The sequence below is a fragment of the Schistocerca piceifrons genome, chromosome 5 (genome assembly GCF_021461385.2).
Source record: "Schistocerca piceifrons isolate TAMUIC-IGC-003096 chromosome 5, iqSchPice1.1, whole genome shotgun sequence".
Lineage (NCBI taxonomy): Eukaryota > Metazoa > Arthropoda > Insecta > Orthoptera > Acrididae > Schistocerca > Schistocerca piceifrons.
This window is the reverse complement of record NC_060142.1, coordinates 126,668,146-126,685,564: the sequence shown is the minus strand read 5'-3', so window position 1 is coordinate 126,685,564 and position 17,419 is coordinate 126,668,146. Positions and strand designations below refer to the sequence as shown.

General features: G+C 43.2%; 1 protein-coding gene and 1 non-coding gene across 2 annotated transcripts in view; one reads left to right on the top strand and one right to left on the bottom strand.

The window, feature by feature from the left end:
- LOC124798145 (cytochrome P450 6k1-like) overlaps positions 1-17,419 on the bottom strand; it is a 104,044-nt gene that overhangs the window by 61,106 nt on the left and 25,519 nt on the right. The window contains exon 3 of the mRNA XM_047261424.1: positions 9,118-9,356. Within this exon, the coding sequence (XP_047117380.1) occupies positions 9,118-9,356 (239 nt within the window). The remainder of the gene's footprint in view (positions 1-9,117; positions 9,357-17,419) is intronic.
- Trnad-guc lies at positions 9,845-9,919 on the top strand. Its single transcript has one exon. It is a non-coding gene; the product is annotated as a tRNA-Asp (tRNA).

Below are 17,419 nucleotides of genomic sequence, written 5' to 3'. Positions count from 1 at the left end.
CCAGGACTTTAAAGACTGTCAACCTCGTATGTATGGTTCCATTTTTTCCCCCACTTCTTTTCCGCATGTGCATACAATGCAATTGGAGTACGTACAACTGCTGCGGTTAATAACAAGTTGTTCTCAGCCATCTTGAACTTTGACGAAAAATTTGATGACAGTGTAATACCCCTTCTAGCGCTACGTCAAAGATCTTTGTCAAATATATTGGACGGAATATTGGATCACATCTTTGATCAAATCTTTGACAAAGAAATTTGATAGTGTAATACCGGCCTAAGTGGCTCAAATAGTCACCCAGTCCCAGATACAGATAGCCTGTCTAACGAATTCCAGAAAGTGATACAGGAGATGAACGAAAACATGGAAACACCACGAGAAATGCGTAGTTGAACATAAATGGAGATGCTAACCAAGCATGCGGGATGCACTCTCGTGTTTGACCAAGAATGGCACCTGTGCAGTGCCCTCAATACGATGAAGTGTCAGTCGCAATGAGAACAGTGTTCCGTCTAGTTGCGAGTGCATTCTGTCGGAGCTAAGTGAATTCAAATTGCTGGTGCTTATATGGTGGTTTCTCCGATAACAAAGAGAACACAAGTGTTTGGCGTTTCAAGAGGCACCATGTCGGAGACTGAAACGGCAAATGGGGTAAGCGGGAGAACGTTGTCCACTAAGTGACAGCGTGGATGAAAGTGTGTGTTGAGTGATAGTGACGAACAGTTAGTGAAGGGAATTGTGACGAAAAATAAGAGGATGATGGTTGAAAAACTGCAGAACTGAACGTGGTACTCACGAATCCTGGTAGCACCAAAATAACATGCAGTTGGTTCCATAACCTGCAATTTGCAGGGAAAGCTGGAACTCCAAAACCGTCCGTCAGAGATGCAAACGCTTGTAACAGGGAAACGTGGGCTGAAACTATAAAAGGTGAACCATGGAGCAATGGAAGACAGTCTTTTGGTCGGTCGAGTGTTGCTGCAGACGGTTTGCAACTTTATGTCTCAAGGGTGAAACATTGCAAGTGGTCAGTGATGATTTGGGGAGCCATATCATGGTATACCGTGGGCTCCGTGGTTTCTCTGCAAGATCGCATTATTGCCAACGATTATCTGACCACTTTGGCTGATCAGGTTCATCCCATGGTACAATGTATGTTCCCCAATGGTGACGATGTGTTTGAAGACGACAGGGTCCCTCTTTACACGGCTCACATTGTACAGGACTGGCTTTGTCACCACGTGTTTGGAATGTCACATCACCCCCGGCCACCATAGTCCCCACATCTCAGTATTACTCAGACTTTGAGGTCCGCGTTGGAGAGAAGGGTACGTGATCGCTACCCACGTTCACAGTCGTTACCTGAACTTACCACTGTTTTGTAGAAAGAATGGAACAAGATTCTCATGAAAACCATATAGGATCTGTATTTATGCATTCCTAGACGACTGGAACTGGACAGAGTGCCAACGATTTTCCTGCACCCTATCTTACGGAAAAAGTGCGATACAAAAGAAGGCAAAGTCTGTACAACAACTGGTTGTATCAGTCATCTTACAAAGGCTATAACTAGAGTCACACTAGGCAGAGTTAACAAGAAAATTGAAGAAGACACTGGGGAAGATCAAACTGGTTTCAGAAAAGGTAAAGCAGCACGAGATGCTACGTGTTGTCTCAGGATGATTGAAAAAAGAATTATACAAATGAACAAGGTGTATTTTTCTATTATGGTCTGGGGGGAGGTTTTCGATAGTCAACTGGAGTATGCTGTTCAGAATTTTATAAGATATGGATCTAGACTGGAAAGATATAAGGTTAATAAAGGAGATGTATTCACAGCAAAAAGTGACAATTACAGTAGGGAATGAGGGGATGGAAGAGATGAGCATTAGAAGGGGTTTAAGGCTCAGTGTCCCCTATTCTACTCAACTTATATGGAGATAATCTGATAGATAAAGCCAGAGACGATACAAGAGGCATTATGATTGGAGAAGAAAGGATACAGACTATAAAATATGCGTATGATCAAGCAGCGCTGGTGGAATAAGAAAATAGGAAAGAGGAAAATGATTAGAATAAGTAAGAAAGAAGCGGAAGATGGAAGAAGACAGTATGAGTACAATTCTTTCTGTATCTGAGAAGTTTAATAACAGAATAACAGTTGTACAGAAGCAATGAGGAGGATGACTATGAGAAGGAGAACATTTGAAACGGTGAAGCAATTACTAACATCTAAAAGAGTTCCAATGGAGCTGAGGAAAAGATCTGCTAAATATTATCCCTAGAGTGTAGTATTATAAGAAAGAAAAACATAACTAGAAAGTTATGAACATTGGCTATGGAGATAATGTTTAAGCTGATTGACAGACTTAAGAATGAATAAGTAATGAAGGTAATAGGGCAAGAAAGATAATTGCTGGAAGTAATCAGAAAGGGGAAAAATCTTGGTTGGGACAAACACTGCATTGGAACTGTCTGTAACAAAGAATTATAGAGGGAAAAGTGAAAGGAATGAGAAGAACAGGTAGAAAAAGAATTGGAATGATGGATGACACTACAAGAGGATGAACATACAAAGAGATGAAGGAAGATGCTCAGAACAAGAGACGACGGAGAGCCTCTAGTTGAAACCTATATAAGACAGATGCAGTAAAGAAGAAGTTCAGGTATGAGATGTGTTGTGTTTGTGTTGTTTCTATATTTTCGTCCAGCCCCTGTAACTGTTGACAGAATTTAAAATTTAAAATGCTGTCATAATTTATTCGTTAGAAGGAATAATCTTAAGTTAAAGGTTTGACATTATAAGACAAATATTAAAGTAACAGACTGTGTACATTGTCTTGAGGCAGCCTAACTCACGGCGCACAAATTATTCGGACTATATTCGTCCAGTATTTGCGAATGAGAGCACTTACCATCTTCAAACAAACTTTACTCATAATTTCAAACCTTATCGAAACTTTTTCTCGCAAATATCCCGCACAAAGTAATGGAAGGAAAACAGTTCATGTCTTACTACATTTTCACTGTTCATGCAGTAAATCCTCAGCATCAGGTATCGGGTTTTACTTTATTGCATTTTTACTACCAACTCGATTCGCAACCATTTTGCAGACGGTATCTACATAAATGGCGGCAACAGTGGAAGGAATACAGTAGAAGACGAATGGGTTGCTTTGAGAGATGAAATAATGAAGGCAGCAAATGATCGAATATGTAAAAATACGAGAGCTAGTAGAAATTGTTGGATAACACAAGAGATATTTAATTTAATTGATGGAAGGAAGAAATATGAAAATGCAGTAAATGAAGCAGGCGAAAGGGAATACAAACCTCCGAAAAATGAGATTGACAGGAAGTGCAAAACGCCTAAGCAGGTATGGTTGGGGGACAAGTGTAAGGATTTAGAAGGTTATATCACTAGGGCAGAGATGGATATCACCTACAGGAAAATTAAAGAGGCATTTGGAAAAAGAAGCAGTTGCCTGAATAACAAGATCTCTGATGCAAAATCAGTCCTGAGCGAAGCAGGGAAAGCTGAGAAATGGAAGGAGTATACAGGATGTAAACGATATAAGCTGCCAAAAAAATCCTGTTAACAGAACGCAAGTAACTGATTTAAAACGTGTATTAACGTGTTTGTCCGTTTCCTACGGTTGCCAACGAAAAAAACAAAACAAAAATATTAATCTCGGAACAACGTCTTTGGACAAGCAGACACTTGAAAGTGCACCCGGATTATACGTCACTTGTGTAAACACCATGCACATTAGGCTTCCAGCCTAAAAAGGTCAAAACACTACGGGGTGGCTGCTCCACGCCCTCCCCCAAACACAGATTAATTATCCGCACATTGACGCCGCGAGCGTGAGTCGCAAACTCGTAGGCAGCTACGGCCTGTTGTCGAATTGCCTGTGCACACGTTATTGCTACTCTGTTAAACATTAGGATGGAAGGGATATTTACTATCGCTGAACTTTTCGATATTCATTTAATTTATGGCGAGGCAAAAGGTGCTGCGAGGGCAGCTGTACGAATTTATCGAGAACGCCTCCCACAACGAAGACTACCTGCTGACCGACATTTGTTGCTGTTCACCAAAGATTTGTATCATCACAATTCTCTGCTTTTGAACGATTATTTTGCTATTCATTTGTAATGAAGTGCAGTAGTTAGTTATCTTTACCTTTTTGCATTTAATTCTGTTAGCGAAACATATTGTCTGTTCTAATATGCGTATTTAATTTGCATAGACTGAGAGATGCTGGCTCTTTATTGCCCCGCTCAGAAGGCAGAGGCCACAAACCGGAGAACGCACATTGGAAGCTGAGGAACAAGATCCTACACAGAGTACTGGAAGCATTGCCAACCAATTCGGGATATCGAACAATGTTGTTCATTGCACATTGATTCTGCTACCTTCCCACGTTCATCGCATACAAGCGTTGGAAGAACAAGATTTCCCTCCACGAGAGTTGTTTTTGTGACAAAGTGCGCAGCATGGCAGGCCGGTGTGGCCGAGCGGTTCTAGGCGCTTCAGTCTGGAACCACGCGACCGCTACGGTCTCAGGTTCGAATCCTGCCTCGGGCATGGATGCGTGTGATGTCCTTAGCTTCGTTAGGTTTAAGTAGTTCTAAGTTCTAGGGTACTGATGACCTCAGATGGTAAATCCCATAGTGCTCAGAGCCATTTGAATCATTTTTGCGCAGAATGATTTTGTAAACAAAATACTCGTCACGCATGAACCGTGTATCACTCGTGACGCAATAACTAATTTCCGTAACACGCACATGTCATGTGTAGACAGCCCGCGCCGAGTAGTAGCAACACATTTGCAGTGCAGCTTTTCCGTTAATGCGTGGGGGGGGGGGGGGGGGTGAGATGGGATATAATTGATAATTACCTTATTGGACCTTACGATTTGCCTGTACGATTCACTGGTAACAACAGGAAACATTACTCCCAACTTTAGTACAGGACATTCGTTAGCCGTAACGTCATAACATATGGATATTCCACGATGGTGCTCCACCCCACCTTGGTAACAGAGTACAAAGATTTTTGAGCAGTTGATTTCCAGGACGTTTTGGTCCATGTCGATGGACAGCATGCAGTCGTTATTCAAATCCGCTAGATATTTACATTTGAGACCATATAAAGGAACTTACTTATGCTTAACAAGCAAATAATGTGGATGAACATACTCAGAGCATTTTCGATGCTGCCAGTACCATAAAGGCAAACGTGCGTGTGTGTGAACGAGTGCGACGAAACTGGCTTTGTCGTAATGAAGCATATGTTGAATCGAATGGTGGACATTTAGAACACCTATGGTAGTACTGGTGTAAGAGGAAACAAAGTAATACGGGTCTCATTTTCATGGCTGTTGTGTTTAAAGAAAAAAATCTTAATTTAGTTTTCCATATGATACTGTTGTAAAAGAGGGAAGACTTGATTGCAATTAATGCACAACGAATTGGGTGGTAATTGGTTGATTTTGTACTAAGAGAAGCACATTTTATTTTATGTTAGTTTTTCTTTACTACCACAGCCTTCGTCATGGTAATGTTGCAAAACAGAAAACGTTTGGTTGCAGTTGGCTCACTGCTTATGTGAAAAGTACTACCTGTGGTGTCACCGCCAGACACCACACTTGCTAGGTGGTAGTTTTAAATCGGCCGCGGTCCATTAGTACATGTCGGACCCGCGTGTCGCCACTGTGTGATCGCAGACCGAGCGCCACCACAAGGCAGGTCTCGAGAGACGGACTAGCACTCGCCCCAGTTGTACGGACGACGTAGCTAGCAATGCACACCGACGAAGCCTCGCTCATTTGCAGAGCAGATAGTTAGAATAGCCTTCAGCTAAGTCAATGGCTACGACCTAGCAAGGCGCCATTAGTAACATTGCATGTATCTAAAGAGTCTCACTTGTATCGCCACAATCTCCAGATGTACCAAAAGGATGGATTAAAGTTAAGTATTCCAGAAGCTACGTACTTTTCTTTATAGCATTCATTACGTATCCTGTTTCAGACCTCACGCCTTCCTGCTTTAGCTTAGCGCGTGCCTTTCGGCTTCCTCTCATTGTGTCTAGGCTGTCTTGTCTAGACACAACACTACCTGTTCGCCGACCGCGGTGGTCTAGCAGTTCTAGGCGCTCAGTCCGGAACCGCGCGACTGCTACGGTCGCAGGTTCGAATCCTGCCTCGGGCATGGCTGTGTGTGATGTCCTTAGATTAGTTAGGTTTAAGTAGTTCTAAGTTCTAGGGGACTGATGACCTCAGAAGTTAAGTCCCATAGTGCTCAGAGCCATTACTACCTGTTCTTTAGAACCAAATGATTGTTTACACCTCTTCTCTCAGCAACACCTAACTGAAGCGCCTCTTCGTTGTACACATCCAATGTTTACACTCCTCTGGTCCGTCCGTTACCTTTCTCTGACCGCCGCGTCGATGTCGATAATACACAAGCAAGATCATGTACCGGCAGTTCATAATGTAAACAGAAATGCATCTACTATCACTCCTGTGAATATCTGTCTTTTAGGTAAACAAAAATAAAGAACATGATACAAAGATATTTCATTACACTTTTGTCAAGCACGCCGACGTGTACCATCTGTATAATTTTCATAGCTTATGCTGTTTATACACAGTTTAGAGGGCGTATACAAAGGAGATGTACTTGAAGGCAATATTACAGAAATGGAAGAGGACGTAGCTGAAGATGAGATGGTAGATATGGTACGGTGAGAAGAATTTGACAGAGCACTGAAATACCTAAGTTGAAGCAAGGCTCCAAGAGTAGACGACATTTCATCATCCTTTGGAGAGCCAGCCATGAGCGAACTCTTCCATCTGGTGTGCAAGATGTATGAGACAGGCGAAATACCCTCAGGCTTCAAGAAAAGTATAATAATTCTAATTCCAAAAGAAACACGTGCCAACAGGTGTGAATATGAAGGACCTATCAGTTTAGTTATTCATTGTTGCAAAATACTAAAACGAATTCTTTAAATAAAACTGGAAAAACTGGTAGAAGCCAACCTTGGGAAAGATCAGTTTGGATTGTGTACATCTTCTGAGTCCCTTTAGGAGATATTTTCAGTTAGATTTTTCAATTCAGCAGTTCTAATTATAGGTTGCTTGAAATTCTCGACTTCTCTTTAATTACTATTTCTTTATCTTTTGGTTTCCTTGTAATACCAAGACCTTTTCTCTATGGATAAGTACCGGTGTCACATAATTATCCGTTTCATGTATGTCTGCATAACCTTCGTTTTCTCAGATGTAGAACGTGTTCCTTAATTTAATCTGGTATACCTGTCTATTCTTAAATAAATTCTGATAATCTACAAATCTGACCTCCTGTCCACAACTCTCTTTGATTTCTCACGTCTGATGAGTCGATGATCACTTTCAGTCCCAATGTGGTTCAAAGCCATCACATTCTCTACAATTTGCTTATTTTTATGATAAACAAGTTTTGGTTTCGTTTGGAGAGTCCATTTTCTGTTTTCTTCTGAAAGAATGTGCTAAGGATGTTTCTGTCGTTCTTCTCGACATATTTACTGTTGCTTCTGGTATCATATCTGAAATTTATCTATAAAAAATCGTTATTTAATTTTTCACGTACTTTCGCAATGAAATCCTCCCTTCTCACGTAGTGCTTGAGTTTGCTGTAATTTAACAGCTTTCATGACTTTGCGTAAGTCCTCAACCCTCTTATTACAATGTGTGCGTGTTGATGCAGTGGCTTCCAGACGATATCTGTAGTTAATGTGTCTGTCTGATTCGTTCACTATTCGTAATATTGTTTTCAATTTTCTTGTTTAGAATAAAACCGTCTATTTCTTCTCTGCACTGTTTGTCTGTAGCAAAATATATACAGGGTGAGTTTGCTGAATGGATACAAACAGCAGGAAGCGATTACTGAGAGAATAAGGAGCAGAAAATGTTACAGACATATTGCCGGAAATGCGTTCTAAAGTAGATACACCCACCTGAAAATGGAGATAAAAGACCTTCAACAGTGGGCCTGTTTTCTGAACCGGGTAGGTGACCCATCAGCACGTGTTAACCCGGAGGAACATGTGGAAGATTCCCCATGATTATTGTCACTGTCTGTACAACTTACAACGCTTTCAGGCCTACAGAGTTGTCTGCATGGCAACACTTTTGTCGCTGGTTCATCGCAAAGGCATCCACGGCTCTGTAATTTCTATAATCCATTCTATTCACAGATGTGGCTACCTTAATGAGGGGCTGTATCGACAATCTTCACAATACTCACCTGTGGTTTACGGAAAATCCCTATGGTATGGTGTCAGCAAACCATCAGTACCGATTCAGTCTTGATGTGTAGGTTGGGATTATTGGCGACCACCTCATGGGACCAGTTATCCGTCCACAAGGTCTCATAGGAGAGTCATATCTGCACTTCCTGCAGGTGAGCATGCCTCTTCTGCTGGACATTGTGCCTTTGGTGGTGTGCCATGTGGCTACTACGTGGTGTTGCTCCAGTTGAGTGTGGAGCTGTGTGGAACTAAAACACTGTACAGTCAGAACATCTCGACTTGCCTGTTGTGTTGCCGTATGTGTCTTCACTGAAAATTACACTGTCAAAAATCTTTTATCACCACCTCCCTCGTAACACATTTCTGACCATGTGTGCACATGACATTTTATCTTCATTATCCTCTGAAGGATCGTCTCCTAAAGTTTGTGCCCACTAAGCAAAATCACCCTGCATACTCATTTTAATTGTATTTAGTCATCATTTTTTCACCACAAATATGGGCAACTCAAACTACATGCGTAGTTCCTGGATCATGTGTGGACCTGTATTTCGATGCTGGTAAAATGGACGGAGTGGAGAAGGTGGACGTAGAACCATTGGGGCAACGTGGCCTACCCAATGGACCCAGTGGGACCGATAGCCTCTGAATAAAATTAAAATAAACTGAAAGTGGTATGTTCCTTCCTTCTTGTAGCACAACACTGTACAGAATAAATGTAAACTGTAAATCAGTCAAGAGATTTAAAATAACTTCAGTGTACTACAGACGATTGATGTCTCCACGAGGACAGCTGCCTCTCGTGCGTCGCCACTCACCTTGAACATGCCCTTGAGCTTGCCCGACGTGAACGCTGGCGATAGCTTGATCCTCAGCTGGCGCCACTTGATGCCTGTCAGAGCGAACAGGTGCCTGTTGAGCGGCTCCTCCTCGTCGAAGAATATCCCCCTGTCGTGGAACGTCCCGAAATCCTTTATCAGCACATCTCTTATCAGCTCAGGGTCGCGGATCAGGAGCATTGGACGATTGAATCCGTAAAATCCCACATATCGGGCTCCTGGAATCGGAATTACCATTAAAGCTATGAAAACCTTGGCATAACAATGCGCAACAAAATGAAAAGACAAAACAATTATGGTATCTTCACATTACAAGGGAGGAGGAGGTAGTGAATTACAATTTGTAAAGCAAACGTTTCGTAAAAGGAATTACGGTATTTTCACAGTACAAGGGGGAATTGATCTGATGTAATTACGTTTTCCTGGAGGCGTATTGAATCTCAACCTAATCTTCGATAAGGGTAGAAGCTGAAGTAATGCATTAAAGTTTGTACCATGGCGGGGCGTTGGACGATTTAAGGAGGGGAAAATCAAGATGGGCTGAGATGTAAACTGAAGTTTGTGTTAGGGAGGTATAACTGCCCACGTCGTGTTGTGCCGACTCCACTGTAGCTTGAATGGATTTTTAAGTTTATTTTATATGCCCGACTTCTAATTTCACCACACAAGTCTCCAGGGTCGAGCAGTTATTACTCGCTGACGTCCGCCCCCGGTAGCGGAGTGGTCAGCGCGACGGACTGTCAATCCGAAGGGCCCGGGTTCAATTCCCGGCTGGGTCGGAGATTTTCTCCGCTCAGGGACTGGGTGTTGTGTTGTCGTAATCATTATCATTTCATCCCCATCGATGCGCAAGTCGCCGAAGTGGCGTCAAATCGAAAGACTTGCACCCTGCGAACAGTCTATCCGACGGGAGGCCCTCGTCACACGCCATTTCATTTCACTGCCCGATGACGACGCGCAATACAGTTTGCTAAAGCGGAGTTCGCCGTTATTAATTATGTTTTTAGATTTAATTTTATTACTCGTACAGAGACTCAACGTTCCTTTGTTTAACAGCGCGTCGTCAAAATAAGTATGAAACGCTAATGTCTTTGCAATACATAATGTCGACTATTGAGTTAAACTTCGTACCTATTTTGCCATTTTAGAGAAGAGAAACCTTAAGCGCTTCTGCTTTTATAGTCTCAGTATCAAATGTTCACTAATTTCAACTTACTTCCTATCTCAGTTCAGTATTGAACACAAATTATATATCAATGTCATTTCAGAGATATTATGTCGGTTCCACACTAACGGAATAACACGTAATTGTCATTTAACATCACTTTTATTAATAATCCTTTTTCTTATGACGTAAGTGTTAATGAATGATGACTATCTAGGAGGAAAGAGGGATTGATCCTAATCATGAGGTAATAGCTTTTAATGAGCCCGCAATCGTAAATTAAATAAAAAGTCACGTTCAAGATTGATATGCGAACAACTTTCGTTACGTCCGTTTTCACGTACGTGTCAAAACTAATCCTGTCGCCCACATTTCAAATTAACACTGACGTTAACCCCTTTTGTCGGAACATCGAATCTTAACTATTATGTGAAAGTTTATTATAGTCCCCGAATTCATTCCTTTCAGATACGCGCACGACCGAATAGCAGAACGGAACACAAACGACTTGTTTTAACAACCGAACAACGCAATGACGTTACATTACGACAATGTCTGCCCAATGAATATCTCTTTGACTATTTTTTCTACTCTGCTTACTTAAATTATTCTTAATTACAATTTATTCAGCTATTTTACGAAAACATCTAACAAAAAATAAAATAAATTTATCCCAACGTAAAAGATCCGTTATAGAGGGCATTGGACTAGGGTGGTCCGAGCAGGTATGTCAGCCACTGGTCACCGGGCAGGCCTCGGCATATACAGGGTGATTCAAAAAGAATACCACAACTTTAAAAATGTGTATTTAATGAAAGAAACATAATATAACCTTCTGTTATACATCATTACAAAGAGTATTTAAAAAGGTTTTTTTTTCACTCAAAAACAAGTTCAGAGATGTTCAATATGGCCCCCTCCAGACACTCGAGCAATATCAACCCGATACTCCAACTCGTTCCACACTCTCTGTAGCATATCAGGCGTAACAGTTTGGATAGCTGCTGTTATTTCTCGTTTCAAATCATCAATGGTGGCTGGGAGAGGTGGCCGAAACACCATATCCTTAACATACCCCCTTAAGAAAAAATCGCAGGGGGTAAGATCAGGGCTTCTTGGAGGCCAGTGATGAAGTGCTCTGTCACGGGCTGCCTGGCGGCCGATCCATCGCCTCGGGTAGTTGACGTTCAGGTAGTTACGGACAGATAAGTGCCAATGTGGTGGCGCTCCATCCTGCTGAAATATGAATTGTAATTGTAATTGAATAGCTCTGCGAGTCGATTTTCCTGGGCTGCGAACAAATGCTTGCTGGATGCGTGCTACATTTTCATCACTCGTTCTCGGCCGTTCAGAACTTTTCCCTTCGCACAAACACCCATTCTCTGTAAATTGTTTATACCAACGTTTACTACTGTAGTGACGTAACAAGACTGTTACGCCACTTGAAGTAGCCGATTGAAAGGCACGCGTACACACACGCCGACGGGCGTGAAGTCTGGAACAGGATAACTATTGAATGGTAGCAAGAAAAGTACGTAGCTGGAATATACTTAACTTTATTCACTCCTTGTGATACATCTCTCTTGACTATACAAATGAGACTCGTAAGATACATGCACTGTTACAATTGGCGCCTTGCTAGGTCGTAGCCATGGACTTAGCAGAAGGCTATTCTAACTGACTCTCGGCAAATGAGAGGAAGGCTTCGTCCGTATTGTCGCTAGCAATGTCGTCCGTACAACTGGGGCGAGTGCTCGTCCGTATCACGAGACCTGCCTTGTGGTGGCGCTAGGTCTGCGATCACACAGTGGCGACACGCGGGTCCGACATGTACTAAATGGACCGCGGCCGATTTAAGTTACCACCTAGCAAGTGTGGTGTCTGGCGGTGACACCACAAATACACCACCTATCAGGAGATTTAACACCATACTTCGTTCGAAGTGCACGCTGAACAACTGTCGTCGATTCACTTCTGCCGTACTCAATAACACAAAAAGCTTTCTGTTGAGCGGTCGCCATCTTAGCATCAACTGACGCTGACGCCTAGTCAACAGCGCCACAAGCGAACAAATGTACAACTAAATGAAACTTTATAGCTCCCTTAATTCGCCGACAGATAGTGCTTAGCTCTGCCTTCTGTCGTTGCAGAGTTTTAAATTCCTAAAGTTTTGGTGTTCTTTTTGAATCACCCTGTATTTTAATTCATTACTTCAGCTCCCGAACACGGGAGAATGTTGCATGTGGACAGGTAAACGTACAGCCGAGCTGTACTGCCACAGAAAATGGGCATAGATTTCTCCGATCACGTAGACAGCTGGAATTACTTAAATGCCGAAGCATTCATGATCTATCTCTGTTCTATATATAGAGGATGGTGTAATGTTTCAACAACACGATTTACTTAGTTGCGCCATTACGGCTGACTGGTTGGTCAGATGATGATCGATTTCAAAAGCGTTTGGAGGCCCTAGGACAATGTCAAGGCCACAGACAAGCTTGCAGCCCGCGAAAGGTGTTCCAGTGCCATCTGTAGGTTCCATATGTTATGCTCACGGCCAATCTGTGTAAGCGACAAAGTGAACTCAAAACTGCAATGACGAGACGCAAAGTACCAACTCGAGACATCAGAACTGTCCATCATGAAGGTAGGCACATTTCCTAAGCGAAGTAGCACCACAGTGCTGGAAGACGCATTCGGGGGAACTTCCATTGTCTGTCAAACTAGACGACCGATGTGTGTAGCGAGTAACAATCTGACACACACTGCCTGACAAATAAGGGAACCACCCAGCAGTAATGGTCGCGTGTCAGTTAACTTTGTACACTAACGCACCATCGACGGCCATGTAAATGACGTCAGCTGCAATTCTCTGTGAGAGAACGGCCATTAGACTGCCCTGGCGTTGTTCGTATTTGGTGTTGTTGCCTGACTCGGCTCGGTATACAGGGTCAAGAGAAATTCGCGCACACGCACTTCGCAGCGCGATTCCTCACATACCAGAAACACAAAAATGTCCCTCATAAAATTTCGTCCTGCACATATTTCGGGTAGTAAACGGAATTTAAAGATTTCAATCTGGCAACACTGTAATCAAGTGTACTGTAACAACCTCTGTCGGGATAAAGGAGCTGTGTTGTGCGCTTTCTATAGTGGATAGCGTTTTGGGTAGCATGTAGGAGATCGAAGGTTCGATTCTGGGTTGAGACCTGTTTGTTTTTATTTGCTAAAAATGGTCTGCGCGGTACGGTATCTGATGTCTTAATCGTCATACAGCGATTACAGTGAGGCTTCTACAAAATATTTGCAGTTACGTATTACGAACACAGAAATGTAAGTACAATCGTTTCGTGGTGAGGTTTTAAAGCCTTCTACGCGTCATGGACGCGAATTCTTTCGCACCACTGCACCTACCAGGTCCCAAAATTTTTTGTGTACCTTCCCCTAATGGTCACATCGAATAATACCAACTATTAATTTGCCACATTCAGGCGCATTACATTTTGTTAGGGCGTTACGTCACCAATAGAGATAGCAACGTGCTTTGAAAATAATTTCAATGGGGCTATAGGGAGAGGGTACACAGAAAGCATGTTTGGAATCTAATAGATGCAGTGTTGCGAAACAGTTCTCTTCCACGACATGCAAAACGTTTCTTTGAATGCTGACCAATGAGAACGGTTGTACTTGCATTTCTGTGTTCGTAGTAGGCAATTGCAAATGTTTTGTAGAAGACCCTCTCTATTCGCTGTATAACGATTACGACGCCAGATACTATACCATGCAGACTGCTTTTGACAAATAAAAACAAATAAACCTCGACCCAGTAGCAAACCGTCGACCTCCTGCGTGCTAACCCAAAACGCTATCCGCTGCACCCACTGCACAGCACTACCGTATTTGCTGACAGAAATAGTTACCGTACATGTTGTTACAATGTCGCCAGATTGCCAGTCCTTAACGTCCATTTACTGACAGAAATATGCGCAGGACGAAATTTTGGGACACACATTTTTGTCTTGCTGGTATGTGAGGAATTGCGCTACGAAGTCAGAGCGCGCGAATTTTCCTTCACACTGTATAAGAGGCGTCAAGAGCGTCAGATGCTGAGTGATCAGTGTGACAGACACGGAGATGCTGTGTGCTGATCTGAGACAGCGTTATCAGCGCGTGACTCAGTGTGAAAAGAGTTTCATAGTGGGGTCTCCATTTGGCCAGCTGGTCGAATCGTATAATATCCATATCTGTGGAGCATTCAGATGCGACAGAGGTCCGTTGCCTGACTGCATGGGAACGTCTGGGCAGACATAGTGGTCGTCAAAGTTTTGAAGGTTTTGGTCGACCACATCTGACCACTACTAGGAAGTATGGCCGTAGTGTGCACGAAGCATATCGCGACCCCTGCACGTCTAGGCTGTCCGAGGACAATAAATGGACTCCCTCTGACAGTCTTTGTCATCCCATAACATTGGTCGGAGACAGGCGTCTGCAAGAGTATGGTATCACCGAACCAAGCTTAGGTTGCCGTTAACACCACAACACAAAAGGCTGCGTTCGGAGGGCGCTTCTGCAGTAGCCTGGATGACCATCGTCGCCACGGTGGTGTTCTGAGGATGTGGGTCTTTCTTCCAGTGTTTTGGAGAGACACTGCGGTGTTACTACTGACGTCACGGTGTGGGGCAGTGACTTCAGGTCAAGGTTGGCAGTGACTGACGGAATTCTGACGGCACAACGAAATGTCACAGACATCCTGCTTCCTCATGTGTCACATCTCGTGTGACAGTATCGTTGTTATATTTTTGAGTAGGATAATGCCCGTTTACACGTGGCACATGTGTGTCTGCACTGTCTGTGCGATTTTGAGATCCCTCAGATCTGTCCTCGACAGAGCTCGAGCCAGGCCAGAGCGGGTGCGATGTCATTCTGATAAGTGGTTCCGTATCCCCAAGAATACGTGCAAAACAAATTTAAAGTAAACGAGAATTACAATTTATTAAACTTGTCTTCAAACGCTTTTATTGGGAACTGTAGGTTATTTTCCAGCGCATTTACGTTTTTCCCTAGTGGCAAATGAATTGCGTACATTGTTTCAGAGTGACAATGAAATTCGTTTTACCTTTATTAGTCCGCATTTCGTTTTCTATTCGTTGCCCTTGTAGTTTAACTGCAAATATTTATACAATTTGCTCGATACGTCTACAGAGATATCTTGTCAATAGCAGCACTGCTGATTACGATAACTCTTGTTATAAATTGCGTCAAGCAGAACTAGATTAAAAAATGTCTCTTAACATCATAGTATGGAAGTATGTCATTCTGTTTAAAAGTTAAAAACTTTAATAATGCATAACATTACTTCATAAATAACTGTACATCATAAGATTGCGCCCACTATATCGCGACTATTACTATGAACTTCCTATCAGTTCTACTATTACGCTATAAGCTTCAAAATGCTAATCACTGCAAAATCGGAGGGTGCATTTTGTTGTATTAGTTCTTAATGTAAATGGCAACTCTGTCTTCCACTTCACTTCTCACAGTAGTTCGTTGTCTGTGGATAACTAAAAATTCTAACGTAACTTTTTATTTAAATTGGGTGAAGCGAAACGAAAGAAAACTGCACAACAACGCTTGATAAATAGAGAAGCCTGTCACAGCCATATTTCCCACATCGCTGCTAATGCTGCAATCGATCAGACTGCCTGGGATTTCTCTGCGACAAGCGATCAGCGACCGATCGCTGCGATTTGCCCAGACACGTGCAATCTATGATGCAGTCGGTCGCCCATGCGACGGATCGCTGCGATCCGTCGCTCGTGTATGGTGCCATTTATGCGACAGCAGTACGTTTTAAACAATTTTTTTCTGCATTTCTAATCCCTCTGTAGTACATACACATTCGATAATTCCTCCAGATTTTTAGTACCCAACTCGCTTCAAAATAACAGAGGGCAGCGATATCGAGCCACCCATTCGTGTCCAAGCGGATCAAGTCATTGTCTGCGACAGAAAGAGCCAGGAAGCTTCATCTCCGGTGAATCCGCTTCGTGGATGATGTCAGTCGCTACGCTACGTGCTGAATATACGTGGACAAGGAACCGCTCTTCCACTGAGGGTTAAGCATTACCTTTCGCAAGCGACGCCATGCGCCACTGGTAAGGGCGGAATTCCAGGAATGTGGCCACACTCGATTCGTTGAGCAACGGCTGACAAACACACGCAGCGAGACATTTTTTGGGACGTAACGTACGTTGAGTTCCCCTCCCCACCCCCCCCCCCCCCCGGGCACAGTTTAAAGTATTTGCGTGCTGTTACATGTTACAGGCAGGCAACGTTGTGCGACATGCAAAGAGCGACCAAGTAGTCACTACACAATCCTTTACACTGGCGACTGGAAATCCAATGGAGGGGCGTTAGTTTTGAAGTACACAGAATGTAAGACCCTCACACGACGAACTGGCGACGAAAACCAACATGAAAACTGATAAAGGAAATGAGAAAGGAGAAAGAGAGACGCACTTGGTAGAATAATGGGAATTGGTAGATGGAGGGATTGAATTAAGCTAATCGTGTCGATCCTAACCAAACCCGTGGTCCTACGTAACAAATGGAAGGGGAAACGAAATTGTTTATATGAATGCCGAAAACAAGATTTTGGGGACAATTCTACGACCGCCGCACTCACAGGCATCGCAGACCATCGAGCGGGTGCATCAACGGTGTGTTTGTTTACGTGCCGGCCCACTGCAGCACAGTCCGCAGCTCGTGGTCTTGCGGTAGCGATCTCGCTTCCCGCGCATGGGGTCCCGAGTTCGATTTCCGGAGGGGTCAGGGATTTTCTCTGCCTCGTGATGACTGGGTGTTGTGTGTTCTTCATCATCATTTCATCATCATTAGCTCGCAAGTCGCCGAAGTGGCGTCAACTAAAAAGGACTTGCAATACGGCGGCCGAACTTCCCCGCATGGTACCTCCCGGCCAACAATCCCATACGATCATTTCGTTTCACTGCAGGGCGGAGCAGCCTCTCTGCAGCAGCAGCAGCAGAAGTCCTCACGCATGAAAAACGACATAAAGCACTGGCCCATACTTTGGACATAGTTCAAGTGACCCTG